Source organism: Emys orbicularis, chromosome 1, assembly GCF_028017835.1.
Source record: "Emys orbicularis isolate rEmyOrb1 chromosome 1, rEmyOrb1.hap1, whole genome shotgun sequence".
NCBI classification, from domain to species: Eukaryota; Metazoa; Chordata; order Testudines; family Emydidae; genus Emys; species Emys orbicularis.
The window spans coordinates 107,458,965-107,481,536 of NC_088683.1; the positions used below are offsets into that span (position 1 = coordinate 107,458,965).

Genomic DNA, 22,572 nt, shown 5'->3' on the forward strand with positions numbered 1-22,572 from the left:
AAACCCCAATGAAAACGACAGATATTATTGTAATTATTAAATCTAAGGAATTAGTTGTCATTGTGGTCGCAACATAATGCCTTCTCTCCCCTGGAGCTGTTGCCTTTGTATCTTAAAATATATATAATCTGAACACATGTTTGCAGAGATGTTTTTTCTTTTTCTTTTTACATTGCTTTCCCACTCACCCTTGGAACCTGTTATCTGGTCACCATCCTAAAAAGATCATTGGTTACAACTCTGAACAACAGCCTGACATTAAGCTTTTACACTTACTGTCTTTTAATGTTTTTTGTTTTGTCTTTATTCTTTCATAACAGCTACAAGCCCCCAGTGTGAAGGGGTTTGATTTTGCTAAGCAGCACCTGGGCCAGCACAACAAAGATGATATCCTAATCATTCATGAGCCAGCTCCTCTTCCAGGACCTATTAAGGACACTACCCCTTCTGAAAATGGAGATGTGCCAAGCCCCAAATCAAAGATCACTTCAAAGCCTTCAAAGAATGTTCGACACAGAGGGAGGTTAGTTCAGCTGAAGAGAAGTAGCATTGGATAGATTACGGTTAATTAAATGCAAAGTATTATTGTACATTGCAAAGCATTTTCAGTGAAGGATCCTCGACTTTGGAACTTGCTTTTTCTACTAATTCATCAAAGCTTATGTCTAGCTACCTTATAGGCGCCATTGCAAGACTACTTTTTTTTTTTTTTTGGCTTTTAATTGCAGCGTTTTCAGTTAAATGGGATATCTTGGGCAGGGTGTAGGTTGGGCAGAATCAGAGCATTACCTATTAAGGGGTAACATCAAGTGTATGCTTTTAATGCATTGAATTTTGTAATTGCTTCTGGTTAGTAGGGGAATGGGTGATTAAGAAATCCTATTAGTGATATTAGTTGCAATTATTATACATAAGTCAGACTAATATTCCCACAAATCAACAAAAGCTGCAAAACTCAAAGATGACACTCTTTTCTGTGCCCATCACTGTGTTACCTATCTGCTAAATGTCCAACACTCTCCTCAAACTGATGTCAGGCAAAAAGGTCCACAGCTAAGCAAGTTGAGAACAACATATCACCCTTCACTTAGAATTTCCTGACCGTCAGCAAGGGCTGAATGACATCATCATTCATCTGCTACTCACTGCACTGCCAGAGCCAGAGAGAATCAGGCCTGTGGGAAGAAAGAGGGTGTAGCTGAGACAATGAGTTAGAGATATTAGTGCTGTGGCATTTGTGATGACTGAAGCCATCCATCTTCCTCTCTCATAGAGCTATTAATTATTTTGAGTATTGTGATGAGGAAGGTCTCCTACCAGCCCAGTTCTCTCTGTCTTGTGCAGCACACTGAGGAAGGAACTTGGTACTCTGATATTCTCCTGAATATATGTGTGTCACATAACTAAACTTCACTAGAGCTGCTGTCGGAATTGTTCTCACCAAAGCAGGACACTGGGATATGCTGCAACTTTGCAGAAGAGACTGGATATTGGTTTGTGGAAGACGGGTGACTTCCTCGCTCACAAATGTGCTGATTGAATGAAAGTCACTTGTGCTTTATGTAACCACCTATATCAAGTGTTTGCAATTTTGGCACCCATAACTTCTACAGCCTCACTCCTCATTGTGCTTCCACACCCAACTGCCTGGGCGGATGCTACCCTACTCCCTTACCACATTCAGAACTGAAACGCTGAGAAGAATCAGTGTTGATGCATATCAGTATTTAAAAGCTGAATGTGGTTGAGAATTAGCAGGGCGTGGGATGGATGAAGATGATGGGTAGGAGATGCATATGGAGGAGCGGGGCTGTGTGAGGACGTGGGGCATAGGATGGTATCAGAACGGGTTGGATGGGGAGGGGCATTGGGGAAGTCTGTGAGGAAAAGGAGTGTGGCACTGCAGGGAGAGTACTGAGTGGTGTGCAGGGGTGTAGCCGGGCATGACAGTTGATTGGGCTGAGGGGGCGTACAGAAATTTGGACTGTGAAAGGGAAATGTGGGACAAATGAGCAAGAGCTAAGTGGGACCTGATGGGAAGAAATGAAGTAGAGAGGAGGAGCCATGGTATGATGAACCACAAGTGGTTCAGCAGAACAGAGCTCCTCTCTGCTGCACTTTCTGCCAGTTCTTCCTCCTCTCCCCTTCACATCTCTGCTCACTCCCACCCCTTCTTCACCATCCCTGTTTGCCACCCAGATGCGCCCCCCCCACACACACACACACAGCCATTTGTCCCTTGCTGTGTCCCCCAGCATGGTTACTCATTCCACCTTGGCTCCCCGCAGAGCTACTGCATTGTGGTCAGGGGAAACCAAGAGTGATGGTGGGGGAGGCTGGGAGAGGGAGTGAGGGGTGCGTGTGGAGAATGTTTTGGGTGGAGAGGCTTGCTGGGAAGAATGAGAGGCATACAGATGGTGCCTTGGGGGTCTAGGCAGCACACAGCCTCTGCACTGACTTGTCGGCACTTGAAGGGTTCTTCATCTGCTGCTGCCTTGACTCCTTAGTGCACTGCGCTGGCAGCACTGTGGGGGAACCCCTGGTAAATCATTGCCTCTGCACAGAAGAACTTGACTCCTCTGGCTCTGTGCAGCATGGTGTGCCAGAAAGCAGAGGATGGGCCTCCCCTTTTTCTTCCCACCTAAGTCTCCCTGCTCAGTGTCAGATCCCTGCACCCCAACTCACCCCTAAAAATCTCCACACCTCTCCACTCAACCCCTCATGCACCCCAAAGCTTCGTTCACTCTTCCTGCCGCCTGACACCCTTGCTGCCACACATGGGCTTCTCCAGAGCCCATCCCCCATATTCCCTGGGCTTTGTAAGGAGTAGAGCTAGTGAGTCAGGGACCAAGGCTAGCAGCATCTCAGAAAACAGAAGCAGCTGAAGGAACTTGACACTTCTGTCAGCTAATCTTGGCTCAGATCAATTAGATTATTCTAAACGAGAGAGATGAGTTCCTGTGTTTCATTTTAAAATTTCAAAAGTGGTAAGTGTGTGAAAAGAGAGAGAGTAGCTTGGAGTTTGAGAGTTCTCTGGTGTCTGAGGGTTTTAGCAGAACTCAAAGAAAAAAAAGGAAAACATGGTAAAATTTCAAAAAGAAGCTTTTTTAAATGTTTCCTCTGGAAAAGTTAGTAAATATTTTACTTAAAAAATCATTATGCTACATTTGAAATGTGAGTATTTCCGCCCCCTGCTTTAAGTGCAATCTCCATGTAGGCTTAACTGTGGAGTCGCTTCATAATATATTGATGTGCAGCTGCCAATAAGACGTTTAAAACATTTTCTCCCCGAGGGAGGGAAAGACGGACACATTAAGGAATTATATTTTATGGATAATTCTTTCAGTTCTTTGGTTATATGGGTATGTACAGAATAAAACAGAATCTGGTTCAATATAATGCTGTACAAAACAGTATGGTGAATATTCATATTTGTTATTTGTATTACTGAAGCACTGAGTCATGAACTAGGATCCTATTGTACTAGGTACAGTACAGACACAATAAAAAGATGGTTTGGTCCCCAAAGAGTTTACAATTGATGCATAAAACAAGAGATAGTAAATGGATACAGACAGATGGGAAGGTAGAAGAGAACAATAAAATAGTATTGGTCAACATGATAGGCCCGTGGTCTCAGCACGCCAATAGCCTGACTGTTGTCAAGGCTTTTTTTGTAGACATCATGGCAGAAGAGGGTGTTGAAGGAGGATAATAAGGTAGTTTTGTTGATGTTTATGGGGAGCTCCTATAAGTGTTTGAGGCAACATGGGAGAAAGCACAAAGGTGCTTGTTTGAAAATTTAACTAGTCAGCAGAGGAGGCTGACATCATGAGCTGATCAGAGGTGAGAGTTAACTCGATAGGTAGAGTTGGGATAGACTGTTATGGGTTAGTGATTGTCTTCGTACATACCTTACACCTAGAGATGGGTAGTAGATTAAACAAGTAGCAAATGGAAGAGACTTATGATATATAAACTATTGATTATAAAGATAATTATTTATTCAAGTAGCAGCGAGAGGCCCCAACTGAAATCGGGGTCCTTCTGTGCTATGCACGGTATAAATACATAATAAGGGACAGTCCCTGCCCTGAATATCTTACAACAGCACCCAGCAAAATGGAGCCCCAATCCCTAATAAGGCATTTGTATGCTACCATAAAATACATATTTACTAAAAATCTAAATAGAAAAGACGAAGGGTGGGAGGTAGAACAGAGGCACAGAGTGAGGAAAATGAGGAAATTAGTTAAACAGAAATTAAATGGCGCTGTCATAAGAGTGAAATGCCTGCAAGCTGCATGGAAACTTTTAAAAACACACCATAATAGAGACTCAAACTAAATGTACACCCCCAAATAAAAAATACCGCAAGAGGACCAAAAAAATGCCCCTCTGGCTAAACAAGAGAGTAGAACAGGTGGTTAGAGACAAAAAGACATCGTTTAAAAATTGGAAATCAAATCCTACTGAAGAAAATAGTAAGGAGCATAAACTCTGGCAAGTCTAGTATAAAAGTATAAGTAGGCAAGCCAAGAAAGAATTTGAAGAACAATAACAGAAGACATGAAAACTACCAGCAAAAAACATTTTTAAGTACTTCAGAAGCAGGAAGCCTGCCAAAAAATCCAGTGGAGCTACTGGACCATCAAAGTGCTAACGGAGTACTCAAGGAAGACCAGGTCATTGTGGGGAAGCTAAATGAATTCTTTTCATCAGCCTTCGCTGCAGAGGATATGGGGAAGATTCCCACACCTGAGCCATTCTGTTTAGGTGTCAGATCTAAGGAACTGTCCCAGATTGAGGTGTCAGTAGAGGAGGTTTTGGAACAAATTGATAGATTAAATAGTAGTAAGTCACCCGTACCAGATGGTATTCACTCAAGAGTTCTGAAGGAACTCAAATATGAAATTGTAGAATTACTAACTGTGGTATGTAACTGATGGTATGTAACTGATGGTTTAAATCAGCCTCTGTACCAGATGCTTGGAGGATAGTTAATGTAATGCTGATTTTTTTTAAAGGCTCCAGAAGCGATTCTGGCAATTACAGGCCAGTAAACCTAATTTCAATATCAGACAAATTGGTTGAAACTATAGGAAAGAACAGAATCATTAGACATATAGATGAATACAATATGTTAGGGAAGAGTCAACATGGCTTTTGCAAAGGGAAATCATGCCTCACCAATCTATTAGAATTATTTTAAAGTATCAACAAATGTGGACAAGGGTGATCCAGTGAATATGGTGTACATGGACATTCAGAATGTATTTAACAAAGTCCCTTATCAAAGGCTCTTAAGGAAACTAAGTAGTCATGAGATAAGAGGGAAGGTCCTCTCATGGATCAGTAACTAGTTAAAAGATGGGAAACAAAGGGTGGAATAAATAGTCCGTATTCATAGTGGAGAGCAGCAAATATCAGGGTCCCCCAAGGATCTGTACTGGGATGCTGTTTAACGTATACATAAAGGATCTTGGAAAAAAGGGGAAACAGTGAGGTGGCAAAGTTTGCATACAGTATGAAATTACTCAAGATAGATAAGTCCAAAGCAGACTGCAAAGTGTTACAAAGGGATCTCACAAAACTGGGTGACTGGGCAACAAAATGGCTGATGAAATTCAGTGTTGATAAATGCAATGTAATGCACATTGGAAAACATAATCCCACCTATACAGACAAAGTGATGGGGTCTAAATTAGCTGTTACCACTCAGGAAAGAGATCTTGGAGTCACCAGCAATAGTTCTCTGGTGCAACGACAGTCAAAAAAGCTAACAGAATGTAAGGAACCATTAGGAAAAGGATAGATCAGGCACACAGCCCATCAGGGAAATCCGCTGGCGGGCCGGAACGGTTTGTTTACCTGCAGTGTCCACAGCTCCAGCCAATCACAGCTCCCACTGGCCACAATTCGCCGTTCCAGGCCAATGGGGGCTGCGGGAAGCGGCGGCCAGCACATCCCTCGGCCCATGCCACCTCCCGCAGCTCCCATTGGCCTGGAACAGCAAACTGCAGCATGCCAAAGGTTGCCGATTCCTGGGATAGATAATAAGACAGAAAAATATCGTAATGCCACCCTATAAATTCATCCTTGAATACTGCATGCAGTTCTAGTCACCCCATCTCAAAAAAGATTTATTAGAATTGGAAAAAGTACAGAGAAGGGCAACAAAAATGATTAAGGGTATGGAACAGCTTCCATACGAGGAGAGATTAAAGAGTGAGACTGTTCATCTTAGAAAAGAGACAAGAGGGATATGATAGATGTCTATAAAATCATAAATGGTGTGTAGAAAGCAAATAAGGAAGTGTTATTTACCCTTTCACATAATACAAGAACCATGAGTCTCCCAATGAATTAATAGGCAGCAGATTTAAAACAAATATAAGGAAGTACTTCTTCACACAACACATGGTCAACCTATGGAATTTGTTGCCACGGGGATGTTGTGAAGGCCAAAAGTATAACTGGGTTCAAAAAAGAATTAGATAAATTCTTAGCCAAGATGGTCAGGGATGCAACCCTATGCTCTGGGCATACCTAAGCCTCTGCCTGCCCAAAGCTGGGATTGGACAACAGGGGATGGATCACTCGATAAATACCCTGTTGTGTTCATTCCCTCCCTAGCATCTGGCCCCAGCCACTGTCGGAAGACAGGATACTGGGCTAGATGGACCATTGGTGTTGACTCAGCAAGGGCATTCTTATGTTCTGACAAAGAGGTGCTCAAACAGAGAGAGCTCAGCTCTCATTGTCCTGTTTGTGGGGCTCTTCTGTCTATAAAAAAGATTATGTAGTGAGGAAGATTTGTACCTACTATAGTGATTCTCTTTTTTTCCCAGGAGTATTTTGTATTGGGATTTGCATAACCAATATACTACTTTTGCAGGAAGAGAATTTGTATGGAGTTCTGTAGATAGACTGGCAGTATGCATAGGGTGAGAGGGAAGTTGAGTTAGGAGCACTAACAAGTGCACGTGGTGGGTTGAACTTTTGATAAACTCACCTGCCTGAGCAGCACTTATTTTAGTGTGCACTCTCTAGGGAACGCTGACATTTAGTTGAAGGCTTTAGTAACGGGGTCAAATATCTGCTAGCAGTAACAAATCTGGCACTTAGCAAGGTTGGTGGACCAACTAGTCCACTTCATGAAACCATTGCATCACTGCACAGACAGACTATGAATGTTTGCAAGATTATATGTCCAATATGCATACTATCGCATCAGCTAATCATCTGCTGAAGTACTGAGTTTAGAATCAGTTGCATGTAATGTATTCTGTCCTGTTATTATTTTGTATTTTCTTTTTTGAATAGCTTTCAGCTGAAATATGCATGCAATTCAGAGGCTGGTGGGGAAAACCACAAGATTGCCTTTAACTGTTCTGTATATACCTACAATGAGATAATTAAATTGAGTGATATAAGAAATTATAGGTTATTAGTATTCCTGCAGCTCCTGAATGCCCAAATAGATGGAGGCCCCATTGTACACATGCTTAACAAACATGTAGATGACCCAATCCTTGCCCCAGTTAGTTTACAATCTAAGACAGACAAGTAAACAGAGGTGCTGAGGAGGAAGGATGGGATAACAATAATGCTAATGTATTTTTGCATAGACAAGCTGTGTCTACAATTTATAGGAACCAAGGGATTATATCTTTCTTTCGTTCGGTACTGTATGGAGTAAATAAAATATTCATAGTCCTGGCTGATTGTAGGCTTAAATAGTCAGCAAAACTATCAGTGTGGACTTACTTTCAGAGTTACTTTAATAGCTGGACTTGGTAACTTCATACTCTGATACTAACTACACATTTAGTCATATTACTTTTGAAGGAACAGATGACTTTTCTGCCTGAAAAGTAATCCTGCTAGTTGCTAAGGTGAAGGGCTTTCTGTTACAATTAAGATTACCTTTTTAAAAGTAAAAACAGGTTACTTTGCAATCCTGTCATGTGTATCAGTGAAGTCACAGGGCACAGCATTGCCACAGCCTAATTTTGCAATTCCCACACTCATGACAAAGGTAATCAGTTATTTATTATAAGTCAAAGTTCTTTCTCAAAAGAACTTTGACAGTCCTACCAACATATGTTCTTATGAGATCTCCTTGTATCTGCTGGCCACAGCCCTTTATAAACCTGTCTAACATTTCATTCATCTTTTTTTATATCTTCTTTTTTTATGACTGCAGAGTTTCCCCTTCAGATGCTGACTCCACAGCGAGTGAACAGTCCAGTGGGAGAGAGACAGGGGAAGAAACCGCAAGACCACCAACCTCTGCCAATGAGGGCAAACCACGCAGAGCTCCAAAGAGTGGTTTGTTACATTTTTTTCTTCAGTCTCTTGCTGCAGTGTTTTGGTAGGGCACACCCGAGATACATTTCAGTGCTGCTACTTTCTAAAAAGTAATTTTTGTCTATTGGATCTTCTTGTTTTGGTTCTCCACTATTTTTTCCCTCTGTTTATTTTCTCTTTTCATATGTTGCAGTTGGAGATCTGCATGTTTCTTTCATTCAGGCATGCATCTGATCCAAGTGATATAACACCAATCACCCTCCCTTCTCTCATCCAGCAAATAGGTTTCTAATCATATCATTATGACTCTGTTGGTAGCAATCTTGCAGGAAATTAGAGGTGCAAGGAGATCACAACAGGACTTGACACCGTGGGGGCATATGTCTTTAACTGTGATTTTGAAAAACTGAGGTTTAAAAATAGTTTGGAGAACTAAGGGTTTAAAAATCAGTGTGGTGCTTGTGCATGGTATAATTTAGAAGCCAAGATGCCTTATTGTTAGCACGAATTTTGGTAAAGACTTGTTGGCATCTCATGGAAAATACTGCACGCTATTCAGCTCACCCCTGTCATGTTTTTATTCCCTTTTACCCCATTTTAAAATATTTAAAATGTTTGCATGAAAACAGGATTTTAATTAAGAGCTCACACTTCTATTCATATTGCTTACTTCTCACTGGAGATTTTAGGACCAGATCCTCAGCTCGTCAATCACAGTAGCTCCAGTGTGGGGGTCCAGATACATTACAATCCTGTTTTGTACAAATGTCCTTAGTAGTAGTAAAACGAGAGAGAAGGGAATACTGGAAATACCACAGGCAGATCCCTCTATAAAGTTGAAAGGTGTTCAAAGTTTTCCATGAGGTGGCTCCTGAGGAATGCAATGCCAGTATACTTGAGCTAATAGCATACATTTCCAAGTTTACCATTGTGTCAGAGAAGAGATGATGATGAGTAAGATGCAAGAGGTCTTTATTAGAATATCAATCACTAGTTCCCTTCCAAAGCACCTGTTTTTCCCTAGTGTATGCTTCTACTTATGCAATGCTCAGAACACCGAATGATCCTGAAAGGGCTGGTTTGGTGAGGCTAGTTTACCTCCTGGATGAACATTCGGTTGTAGCATGTAAGCAAACAAAACACAAAGTAGGCAAACGCTGCCAGAAAATAAAAAAGTGTGCTTCCCAATAAACTAGTATGCAATACGGGCCCCTTGCGTATACCTTTCACGAGGTGACCTTTTTATTTTGTAAGCTGTCATCCTAGTGGCCTAGGGTGTATGTTTTAATGTCTTATGTTTGCTATAAGGACCAGAATTAATGCCTGAATAAATTGATATAATATTAGTGTTTTATGAGGAGTTAATGTTATGAAAGACTGTTGGACTACTACTTGTTCCAGTCTATGTGAATCCAGCCCTATTCAATACTATCCCATTGCCTCCTGCTGGGGAAACTCCCTATTTGTCCCCTTGTTTCACATCTTCTTCAGAGTTTCCGTGTTAGGCTTTAGGAGTGTTAGAAGTTGTTACATCGAGAGCTAATTGTAACTGTGTCTTAATTATCTGGAAAGATTTGCTGGAGAGCTGTGCAGAATGTGTCCTCTTTTTCCCTTCTGCCATTCTGGGGATGAAGAAGCCGTTTCTCAGTAATTGGTCCTCCTGATCAAAGGATAAAGGGGGCTATTTTTAATGTTCAAGACCAGACCCCACTGTAATGGTGTATTTACTGCTGCTAAACTCCAGTGTCAGCCTCCTTTTCCTGCAGCTAAGGCTTGGCAATCATGTATCTCAGCACCAGAGCGCCCTTTTTATCATACGTTTTTCTAAATGCCATTTCTGCTGAATTATTCATAACTACGGTGTCATCTTTCTTTGCTTTCTCCTTTATGCTGTCAGGAGCAAACAGAGTGGGTAAGTATCCAGACTAGTGTTTGACAGTCTTTCTTTTATTGGCAGTTTTGTGGTACAAATGTGAATAAAGGTCTTGAGAAAGTTTAACTAATTGTATCTGAAGTTTGAGTCGATTTGTCCTCAGAGTCTAAAAACCAAGATTGGTTTTGAGCAATTTACTCTCAGAAAGAATACTCAACAGCACAAATTATATTAAAGGGTCATTTGTTTATCCAATAGCAAGTGCATTTTTTCTAATTGAGGCTATTTTTTTAATGATGTGATTTGTGATGTTTTGGCTGAAGTATTGCATGCTAAAGTGATCTCTGTTATTCTTTGCCTCTTAGTTTCCTTCCTTGAACAGAATGTGAATAGTTAATAATATCTTTTAAATGGCCAGTATTTATGCTGCTGTGAACTCTGTCAGCTGTTTGGTTTAATGTAGTATATATTATTAGATAGCTCCTAGCCCTAAGTGGTATCATTCATAGAATATCAGGGTTGGAAGGGACCTCAGGAGGTCATCTAGTCCAACCCCCTGCTCAAAGCAGGACCAATTCCCAACTAAATCATCCCAGCCAGGGCTTTGTCAAGCCGGGCCTTAAAAACCTCCAAGGAAGGAGATTCCACCACCTCCCTAGGTAACGCATTCCAGTGCTTCACCACCCTGATAGTGAAATAGTGTTTCCTAATATCCAACCTAGACCTCCCCCACTGCAACTTGAGACCATTGCTCCTTGTTCTGTCATCTGCCACCACTGAGAACAGCCGAGCTCCATCCTCTTTGGAACCCCCCTTCAGGTAGTTGAAAGCAGCTATCAAATCCCCCCTCATTCTTCTCTTCTGGAGACTAAACAACCCCAGTTCCCTCAGCCTCTCCTCATAAGTCATGTGCTCCAGACCCCTAATCATTTTTGTTGCCCTCCGCTGGACTCTTTCCAATTTTTCCACATCCTTCTTGTAGTGTGGGGCCCAAAACTGGACACAGTACTCCAGATGAGGCCTCACCAATGTCGAATAAAGGGGAATGATCACGTTCCTCGATCTGCTGGCAATGCCCCTACTTATACAGCCCAAAATGCCGTTAGCCTTCTTGGCAACAAGAGCACACTGTTGACTCATATCCAGCTTCTCGACCACTGTGACCCATAGGTCCTTTTCTGCAGAACTGCTACCTAGCCATTCGGTCCCTAGTCTGTAGCAGTGCATGGGATTCTTCCGTCCTACGTGCAGGACTCTGCACTTGTCCTTGTTGAACCTCATCAGGTTTTTTTTGGCCCAATCCTCTAATTTGTCTAGGTCCCTACCCTCCAGTGTATCTACCATGCCTCCCAGTTTAGTGTCATCTGCAAACTTGCTGAGAGTGCAGTTCACACCATCCTCCAGATCATTAATAAAGATATTAAACAAAACTGGCCCCAGGACCGACCCTTGGGGCACTCCGCTTGAAACCGGCTGCCAACTAGACATGGAGCCATTGATCACTACCCGTTGAGCCCAACGATCTAGCCAGCTTTCTATCCACCTTACAGTCCATTCATCCAGCCCATACTTCTTTAACTTGGCGGCAAGAATACTGTGGGAGACCGTATCAAAAGCTTTGCTAAAGTCAAGGAATAACACATCCACTGCTTTCCCCTCATCCACAGAGCCAGTTATCTCATCATAGAAGGCAATTAGGTTAGTCAGGCACGACTTCCCCTTGGTGAATCCATGCTGACTATTCCTGATCACTTTCCTCTCCTCTAAGTGTTTCATAATTGATTCCTTGAGGACCTGCTCCATGATTTTTCCAGGGACTGAGGTGAGGCTGACTGGCCTGTAGTTCCCCAGATCCTCCTCCTTCCCTTTTTTAAAGATGGGCACTACATTAGCCTTTTTCCAGTCATCCGGGACCTCCCCCAATCGCCATGAGTTTTCAAAGATGATGGCCAATGGCTCCGCAATCACATCCACCAACTCCTTTAGCACCCTCGGATGCAGCACATCCGGCCCCATGGATTTGTGCTCATCCAGTTTTTCTAAATAGTCCCGAACCACTTCTTTCTCCACGGAGGGCTGGTCACCTCCTCCCCATACTGTGCTGCCCAGTCTGGGAGCTGACCTTGTTTGTGAAGACAGAGGCAAAAAAAGCATTGAGTACATTAGCTTTTTCCACATCCTCTGTCACTAGGTTGCCTCCCTCATTCAGTAAGGGGCCCACACTTTCCTTGACTTTCTTCTTGTTGCTAACACACCTGAAGAAACCCTTCTTGTTACTCTTAACATCTCTTGCTAGCTGCGACTCCAAGTGCGATTTGGCCTTCCTGATTTCACTCTTGCATGCCTGAGCGATATTTTTATACTCCTCCCTGGTCATTTGTCCAATCTTCCACTTCTTGTAAGCTTCTTTTTTGCCTTTAAGGTCAGCAAGATTTCACTGTTAAGCCAAACTGGTCGCCTGCCATATTTACTATTCTTTCTACACATCGGGATGGTTTGTTCCTGCAACCGTAATAAGGATTCTTTAAAATACAGCCAGCTCTCCTGGACCCCTTTGCCCTTCATGTTATTCTCCCAGGGGATCCTGCCCATCCGTTCCCTGAGGGAGTCAAAGTCTGCTTTTCTGAAGTCCAGGGTCCGTATTCTGCTGCTCTCCTTTCTTCCTTGTGTCAGGATCCTGAACTCGACCATCTCATGGTCACTGCCTCCCAGGTTCCATCCACTTTTGCTTCCCCTACTAATTCTTCCCTGTTTGTGAGCAGCAGGTCAAGAAGAGCTCTGCCCCTAGTTGGTTCCTCCAGCACTTGCACCAGGAAATTGTCCCCTACAGTTTCCAAAAACTTCCTGGATTGTCTGTGCACCGCTGTATTGCTCTCTCAGCAGATATCAGGGTGATTAAAGTCTCCCATGAGAACCAGGGCCTGCGATCTAGCAACTTCTGTTAGTTGCCGGAAGAAAGCCTCGTCCACCTCATCCCCCTGGTCTGGTGGTCTATAGCAGACTCCGACCACGACATCACCCTTGTTGCTCACACTTCTCAACTTTATCCAGAGACTCTCAGGTTTTTCTGCAGTCTCATACTGGAGCTCTGAGCAGTCATACTCCTCTCTTACATACAACGCAACTCCCCCACCTTTTCTGTCCTGCCTGTCCTTCCTGAACAGTTTATATCCATCCATGACAGTACTCCAGTCATGTGAGTTATCCCACCAAGTCTCTGTTATTCCAATCGCATCATAGTTCCCTGACTGTGCCAGGACTTCCAGTTCTCCCTGCTTGTTTCCCAGGCTTCTTGCATTTGTGTATAGGCACTTAAGATAACTCATCGATCGTCCCTCTTTCTCAGTATGAGACAGGAGTCCTCCCCTCTTGCGCTCTCCTGCTCGTGCTTCCTCCCAGGATCCCATTTCCCCACTTACCTCAGGGCTTTGGTCTCCTTCCCCCGGTGAACCTAGTTTAAAGCCCTCCTCACTAAGGCCTGGTCTACACTACGTGTTTAGGTCGACTTTAGCAGCATTAAGTCGAATTAAGCCTGGACACGTTCACACGACGAAGCCCTTTCTTTCGACTTAAAGGGCCCTTTAAATCGGTTTCTTTACTCCACCTCCGACGAGGGGATTAGCGATAAAATCGGCCTTAGGGGGTCGGAATTGGGGTAGTATGGACGGAATTCGACGTTATTGGCCTCCGGGAGCTATCCCACCGTGCTTCATTGTGACCGCTCTGGACAGCACTCTCAACTCAGATGCACTGGCCAGGTAGACAGGAAAAGCCCCGCGAACGTTTGAATTTCATTTCCTGTTTGCTCAGCGTGGAGAGCACAGGTGACCACGCAGAGCTCATCAGCACAGGTAACCATGATGGAGTCCCAGGATCGCAAAAGAGCTCCAGCATGGACAGAACGGGAGGTTCTGCTCGCCATATGGGGAGATGAATCACTGCTAGCTGAACTCCGAAGCAGTAAACGAAATGGCAAAATATTAGAAAAGGTCTCCAAGGCCATGAAGGACAGAGGCCATAACAGGGACGCACAGCAGTGCCGCGTGAAAATTAAGGAGCTAATGCAAGCCTACCACAAAGCGAGAGAAGCAAACGGAAGGTCCGGGGCAGAGCCGCAAACATGCCGCTTCTACGCAGAGCTCCATGCCATTCTAGGGGGTGCAGCCACCACTACCCCAACCGTGTGCTATGACTCCCTCACTGGAGAAACACACAGGGAAGCGGGTTCGGGGTACGAGGAAGATGAGGATGGAGATAATGTAGATAGCTCACAGCCGCAAGGAAGCGGAGAAACCGGTTTCCCCAACAGCCAGGATATGTTTATCACCCTGGACCTGGAACCAGTAACCCCCGAACTCACCCAAGGCGTGCTCCCAGACCCTGAGGGCACACAGGGGACCTCTGGTGAGTGTACCTTTGTAAATATTACACATGGTTTAAAAGCAAGCGTGTTTAATGATTAATGATTAATTTGCCCTGGCAATCGCGGCCAGTACAGCTACTGGAAAAGTCTGTTAACGTGTATGGGGATGGAGCGGAAGTCCTCCAGGGACATCTCCAGAAAACTCTCCTGGATGTACTCCCAAAGCCTTTGCAAAAGGTTTCTGGGGAGGGCTGCCTTATCCCGTCCGCCATGGTAGGACACTTTACCACGCCAGGGCAGTAGCACGTAGTCTGGAATCATTGCATAACAAAGCATGGCAGCGTATGGTCCCGGTGTTTGCTGGCATGCAGACAACATCCATTCCTTATCGCTCTTTGTTATCCTCAGGAGAGTGATATCATTCACGGTCACCTGGTTGAAATGGGGCAATTTTATTAAGGGGACATTCAGAGGTGCCCCTTCCTGCTCTGCTGAACAGAAATGTTCCCCGCTGTTAGCCACGCGGTGGGGGGGAGGGGTGAAGTGATCATCCCAGAGAATTGGGTGTGTGGGGGAGGGGAGTTAGTTGGGTTTGTGCTGCATGTTAACCCTGAAACCGCAGCCCCTCCTTTTACATTGCAAGCCCATTTTAAATGGCCAACCCAACGGGTGCTTGGTATGGGAAATGAGAGCACTACTGTTTGAAACCATTCCCATATGTTAAGAAGGTTAAAAAAGCCAAAAGACTGTGTCTTACCATGGCTGCCTGCAAGCTGAAATCTGTGGCCTGGCACTGCGTGAGTGATCTCTCACACCAAACCGGCAGGCCCTCAATATAAGAGGAAAAATGCGACCTTGTAACGAAAGCACATGTGCTGTGTAATGTGAACAGCAAAATTTAACGTGAAAGAGTGTACCCATTGTTCTCTAAAATGTGTCTTTTTTAACCACCTCTCCCTTCTCCTCCACCAGCTGCAAATGTTTCTCCTTCACAGAGGCTAGTGAAGATTAGAAAGAGAAAACGTAGGACGCGGGATGACATGTTCACAGAGCTCCAGATGTCCTCCCACGCTGACAGAGCACAGCAGAATGCGTGGAGGCAGTCAATGACTGATTACAGAAAAGCACAATATGAACGAGAGGAGAGGTGGCGTGCTGAATCGCGGGATGAACAGAGCAAGTTGCGGGCTGAAGATGATAGGTGGCGTCAGCTTGCAGACAGAAGGCAAGTTAGCCAGCCTGCCTGCGAAGATGCTCTTCCCTCTCTTCGTTAAGTGGAGCCCGTCTTTGCCTAGCACTCCTCCTTCTTGGAACACCATCCCATGGTCGAAGAGTCCAAAGCCTTCTCTCCGACACCACCTGCGTAGCCATTCGTTGACTTCCACGATTCGACGGTCTCTACCCAGACCTTTTCCTTGCACAGGGAGGATGGACGAGAACACCACTTGCGCCTCAAACTCCTTTATCCTTCTTCCCAGAGCCACGTAGTCTGCAGTGATCCGCTCAAGGTCATTCTTGGCAGTATCATTGGTTCCCACGTGGAGAAGCAGGAAGGGGTAGCGATCCGAGGGCTTGATGAGTCTCGGCAGTCTCTCCGTCACATCGTGTATCCTAGGTCCTGGCAAGCAGCAGACCTCTCGGTTTTCCCGGTCGGGGCGGCAGATAGATGACTCAGTCCCCCTGAGGAGGGAGTCCCCGACCACCACCACCCTCCTCCTCCTCTTGGGAGTGGTGGTTGTGGAACTCTCATCCCTAGGGCAGTGCATTTTTTGTGCCTCATAAACTTAAGTCTTTACTTCCGAGGGACTGGATGGCTCGAGAGGTTGATAATTGAATAATGAGCCTTCACTTGTTCACAGTTATTACTCTGCCCAGGTCTGTTGGGACTAAAAATTATCAGTTGGCTATTCAGTGTCATATGTGAAAATAGGTTGGTGGCTTCATTACTGTACCTACTACTGCCCATTGACTACAGTGGACTTTGGACGATGCCCATTGAAGGGAAATAGCTGCACTTGGACTTGCTTTGTGTTAAATTAGAGGGACAAAATTAGAGAGGTTAGATCACATTTGTACAAGAAACTTAGGTTTTGTAAAGACACGGTTTTGCAAAATTCTTAAAACCAATACAGATGTTCCATGTCTTTTGTTTAAGTTCTAGTGGAAATAATTGTTTTAACAAAGTAGCATTCCCCTTTGCACTTGAAACCCAAGCCACTGCATTGTGTTAATTACGTGAGAAGCTGAAAGTGGAAGTAACTAGAATTGACAGTGAACAAGAAAAACTGACTAGTGTGTTTAAACTGTTCAAGAGGAAAGGAAACTAATACCTAGATAGTAAAAAGTAAATTAGGTGATTAAAATTATTTATTTTTAATGATCTAAGTCAGTAGTTCCCAAACTTGTTCCGCCGCTTGTGCAGGGAAAGCCCCTGGCAGTCCGGGCCAGTTTGTTTACCTGCGCAGGACGAGGGACATACTGGCCGCTGCTTCCAGCAGCTCCCATTGGCCTGGAGCAGTGAACCGCAGCCACTGGGAGCAGCAATCGGCCGAACCTGCGGACATGGCAGGTAAACAAACCAGCCCAGACCGCCAGGGGCTTTCCCTGCACAAGCAGCGGAACAAGTTTGGGAACCACTGATCTAAGTTGTTGTCAATAGCATAGATTAACTCAATGAGATATCCATAGGAGATTTGCTATCATTTTAATATTTAATATTATTTAAATAAAATATTTAACTCTCTTAATTATAGGTTAGCAAATTACAGATGTGATTGATTAATTGAAATAATATTACAATCATTTCAGAGACTTTTTTCCCCTTTTAGTATTTACAGAAGGAATTAGTTTTTGTCTTTTATTTTTCTGTTTAAAAGGACACAATCGTCCTAAAATATGCTACTTTCTGCATTTGTATTAAAAATAATATTTACATGTGTTCCTTTAATGCATTGACAGCACTTTTTCGTATAGTCTGTTTCTCTAGTTCTTCTGTAGCATCAGTCATTTAGGCCTCAGTCCTGTAAATTGTTCCACGTGGGCAGCCCCCAGGACCTATGTGGAGTTTTCCTGACTCACTTCTTAGGGCTTCCACAAGCATAGAAGTGCCTTCACATGAAGTTTGTTGTAGGAATAGTGAGTTTTAGTGAGTTTCTTCCTTTGTTGGTGAGTCTTTCATGCAGCAGCAGTGGGGAGAGGAACATATTTTTTTCAAAAAGAAAAATGTTGTTATAGAACCACAAAAACTGGCGGAAAGACATATAGGGGCAGGTGTAGTACTTGAAACTACTTTTAATTAATTTTGTTAAATTGACCATATTTCAGATTGACATTGTCTCTGAAGCTTTCATTTATAGAATAGGCACTGTGAACAGAAAGTTATGGATAAGATTATAAAGGTTCTGACTAAGTAGTATAGTTGCATATTTTGGAACTCATTAACCAACTAGTACAAAAATGTAATAAGATATTTGATGAGCTCATTATCAAGCAAATGCCCATTGGTTCCCTAGAATGACTCTCTTAGGTATATTTGGATTGTAGGTGTAGAAATTAATTTTCCCAACAAATCACAGCAAAGCACTGTTTGTACAGCTAAACACCTAATGCTAGACTATTTACCATCTGTTGATAAGAAAAAACAAACCATTAAAAAGCTTAAATTTGTAAAAATTGGCTGTAAAACTACATTTTGGACAGATTTTTAAATCTTTGTTTAGTTGAGAAATTGCCCTCACTATCACTTATCTGTTAAAGTACGGCATTTTGCAGTTCGAAGTCTTTTATTGGTTTTTAAAACTCCATTTGTGGAATCTGAGCCTTCTTAAGTAATGTTATCAATAGCAATTTGTAGTATGCACTAGAGCATTCTAAATAGCTTTTGATGGGATAAAACTGGTTTGAACTTTTTATCTTTGTAAAATATCAAATACTTGGTTTAAAAAAATAAAGAAGGATCATTCACCCTCAGGAAGAAAAATGAAAACGTTTTGTAATCTGCAAACTACTGAGTAAACTGCCTGCAATAAATCTGCAGCGGATGGAAGACCTCCAGTGCAAATTAAGCGCAGCAGCAAAGATGGCATAATGTTGTAGTCCACCATTTCATGTTCTCTTGTATGGCCAGACATTTGACTGAGTTGATCCTAGCTATGACACTGTCTTTTATTTTATTTGTTCTGGTAATTCAGGACCTCCGCAGCCCGGTAGTGGAAACGAGCAGCACTCCTCAGCCTCTATCTTTGAGCATGTGGACAGGATGTCTCGTTCCTCAGATGCAAGTCGACGGGTCCCCAGCAAGATCCAGTTGATTGCCATGCAGCCAATTGCAGCCCCTCCAGCTCAGAACCCAGCACTGTCTGACCGAGTAGCAGAGTCCAACAAAATTAACAAAGAGGTATTTTTCAGATAGTGTTTATGTGCATGACTATAACAGGGTTCAAAAAAGAACTAGATATGTTCATGGAGGATAGGTCCATCAATGGCTATCATCCAGGATGGGCAGGGATGGTGTCCCTATCCTCTGTTTGCCACAAGCTGGGAATGTGCGACGGAATGGATCACTTCATGATTACTTGTTCCGTTCATTCCCTCTGGGGCACCTGGCATTGGCCACTGTCGGAGGACAGAATACTGGGCTAGATGGACCTTTGGTCTGACCCAGTACGGCCGTTCTTATGTTCTTATGTTCATGCAATGGTGTATATACAGTGGAATACACTTTGCTAAGTGAGAAGGAGAGCAAAAAGGTTCACATTTCCCTTATATGTTGAGAGTCACACTTCAGATCCTGTGAATGGTTTTTTCTTTTATAAGTGTGTAGTCTTGAGTTGCCTGTTGTTTTGGGTCGTAGAGAAAAGCCTGACCTTTTGTTTAAGCTCTGATTTAGGTGAATCTTGCAACTAGAATGGTGACACACTGTTTACCATGCATCCTTGAGTTACTATGCAGGTACTAATAAACACTCTGTGGTGCGTGGTGGCTCTGTAAATTTGTGTGACACGTAAATGATTGGGTTATCTGGGTCTTGTTCTGCGTGCTTCTCCCAGCTGCTGCTCAGTAACTCATTTTGTACTTGATTGAAGATAGTCTCCTCCCCCTGCTTCTAGGTTAAAAGCTCAATTCATCCTTTGTGTTCAGTACCTTACATAGTATGTTGAAAAGTAAATTAATACATCTAATACCTGTAGACAAGGAAGTCCAGGAAATGTAAATTTAACTACTAGGAAAAATCCTGCTATGTACATTTGTCTAATGACCTTTTCATACTTTTGTAAAAGATTATAGTGGGTTTTATTTTTCGTGCTTTTTGTGCACCTCAACACAGTTCCACAAGCACAGACCACAAGCACAGTGGTCATTAAGGGCCTGATCCAATACCTACTGTAATCAATGGAAAGAGTCCCATTGACTTCAGTAGGTGTTGGACCAGCTCTAAAGGCACCGGTCGATGTTTAAACTGGTGACCTGAAGAACCTATTGCCATGCCCTAGACCATTCCACTCCTCCTTCCCTCTTCCAAATCTGCTCCTCAATCAGCTCCTTAAGTTCTTGCCCCTTGTAGTATGTTTTTTGTTTTTTTTAAGGGAATCAGAGACAAACTTTGACTATAGTTATCAAATCTCTCTTATGATGGGCGCAGGCAGACATATGCCACATACACCCTTCGTTGCAATCTAATTTCAATGGAGCAACGTTCTCACAGCAACTGGCAGGACTTTTTGTTATTCATCATGCCTTTTATTAACACTCTGCCACTTCTCTCTAATTTCACTTGTTGTGTTAGTGATTATCCCATGTCTGAGAGCACATCTGCGTGGGGAGATTATCGGTCTATTACCTGCAAAAGGACGAGATAACTGAGGGAGGACATGTGTGCCAGTTTCAAATTGCTTGCTTTAGCTCTGGCTATCCTTTTTATTGCACAGCAGTAACAGGCTCTATTTGCAAAAGTGTATCTCATGGTTTTCTCTTTTTCTTCCTTTAAGATACAAACAGCTCTGAGGCATAAGTCTGAGATCGAGCATCACCGCAATAAGATCCGTCTTCGAGCCAAGCGCAAAGGCCACTATGAGTTTCCAGTTGTGGATGATGTGATTGTTGTTGATGCCAAAGAGCAGCATAGAATATACCGCAAAGCGCAGATGCAGATTGACAAGATCTTGGACCCTGGGGGCAACGTGCCTACTGTTTTTATAGAACCCAGGAAGAGGTACAGACTGAGAGCCAGAGGAAGATTCATTCTCTTTTAGAATCAGTGTCCAGACTTGCAAATGACGTCAGGCCTGTATTTCTGCACTTGGAGAGCTTAGAATCATTTTGTTCCCAAAGGAATGTTTGGATTGGAGAGGTGAAAGGGTTGGGGTTATTTGGGGTGTTTTGGTCTAGTCAATACATGCCAGAGGTTTTTTGGGTGGTTGTTGGGTTTCTTTAACAGCGTTCAGAAGGCCATGCGTTGTTTTTTTTTTTACAGTTTCTCATGGACAGTTTCTCAATAGCGGAACCAAACATACCAAAGCCATTTTTAAGGAGATGTTTATTGTTTGTGCTGCTACTTTTGCACACTCTTTCGTTTAGTAGCTGCATAGGATCACATGGAAACTATCTAATTCCTCTAGTGTAATTGTTAAATGCAATGTAATTTTGGGAGCAGGCTGAAGCAGAACTACTTAATCACACACTAACCCCATACCACCACCACAATTTTTACAAGTATTACAGGTAACAAACCCAGGGTGAAACAAAATTTGAATTTACCTAAGAGCACTAACAGAGACTAAGGAATAAAAAAAAAAGTAAACTGCAAAGAATACTTTTTTCATATCAAAACAAAGAAAAACATGTAGTCAAGAGACCATGAAAACTAATTATAAAATATAGAAAAGTTCAAATTTATCTTTAAAACTCTGCAAATACCAGACAATGAAATCCCTTCTTCCATATTCCTTCATGGTAACCAGATGCACACAGCACTTACCCATCTCACAGACCTTCCCTCCTGGTCTTATATTTCAAGACAGTGTCTGCTCTGTGTCTTCTGTGGGGTATATGGACACAGAGGCTCTTTCTCTTGAGTTCCAGGTTCCCTAAAAACAGTCCTGCCTGGACCACTTTCACACTGAGAACAAACAAACCTTTTCCTCCACTGTGTCTTTCCTTCAACTGACCTACATACATCAGTTTAAAGCTCAGCGTAATCTCCAGCCTGCAATCTGATGGTTACTTTGTCAGCTCCATGATGCCATCATTTAGAATGCTGCAGGTCTGGAATGAGGAATATCGGGGGTTAGGGAAACTGAGCTGGGATGGGAGGAACTGGGACTGGCTTGGCAAGAAGAATGGGAATGGACTGGGTGAGACTGGGACAGGGCGACTGAGTATTTGTGAGGCAAGGAGACTGGGACTGGGATAAGAAGCCTGAGTGGAGCCTACCTGGAGCCTGCTAGTTGAGGAAAACAGGACAGGAACAAGGAGCCAGGGTGGGAAGATACAAGAGTGGGATGGTGACAGGACAAAAGATGTCAAGACTGGGGGGAAATGGCAGTAGAGTCTGTGTCCAATAGAGCACAGAGTTCCTATGTGATGATGGACGAGTCGGTTAAACCAAACTTTTCACGGGTGGTCGGTTCCTCATTTTCTGGGCGACCACCTTAAGACCCTGGGGTCTGATTTGCAGAATTGCAGAGCAATTGCAGCTTCAACTGAAGTCAATGGTGAGACTGCCCTGAACATACAGACTGCTATATAATGCTAGGAACTCTGAAAAATCAGATCCTGGGTGTCTCGAATTGGGCACCCAAAATTCCATTCCATCATACAGGCACTAATAGGATTGGCTGCTTATCAGATTCTGTCATTCAATTGCATTAGGGAGTATTGATTTACATTTTATGTAGTTTTATTTCTGAAACATCCTAAAAATATGAAATGTAAATCAATACTCTCTAATGTGATTGAAGGAGACTGGAAGAATATATGAACTAATTAAATATTCTAGGTGCCAGCCAAGGTAGAAAAATTGTCT

At 43.2% G+C, this 22,572-nt stretch overlaps 1 protein-coding gene across 1 annotated transcript in view; it reads left to right on the forward strand.

The window, feature by feature from the left end:
• KIAA1549 (KIAA1549 ortholog) overlaps positions 1-22,572 on the forward strand; it is a 212,482-nt gene that overhangs the window by 171,738 nt on the left and 18,172 nt on the right. Inside the window, exons 11-15 of the mRNA XM_065419825.1 lie at positions 321-523; positions 8,210-8,334; positions 10,211-10,225; positions 18,740-18,945; positions 20,537-20,760. Of these exons, the coding sequence (XP_065275897.1) occupies positions 321-523; positions 8,210-8,334; positions 10,211-10,225; positions 18,740-18,945; positions 20,537-20,760 (773 nt within the window). The remainder of the gene's footprint in view (positions 1-320; positions 524-8,209; positions 8,335-10,210; positions 10,226-18,739; positions 18,946-20,536; positions 20,761-22,572) is intronic.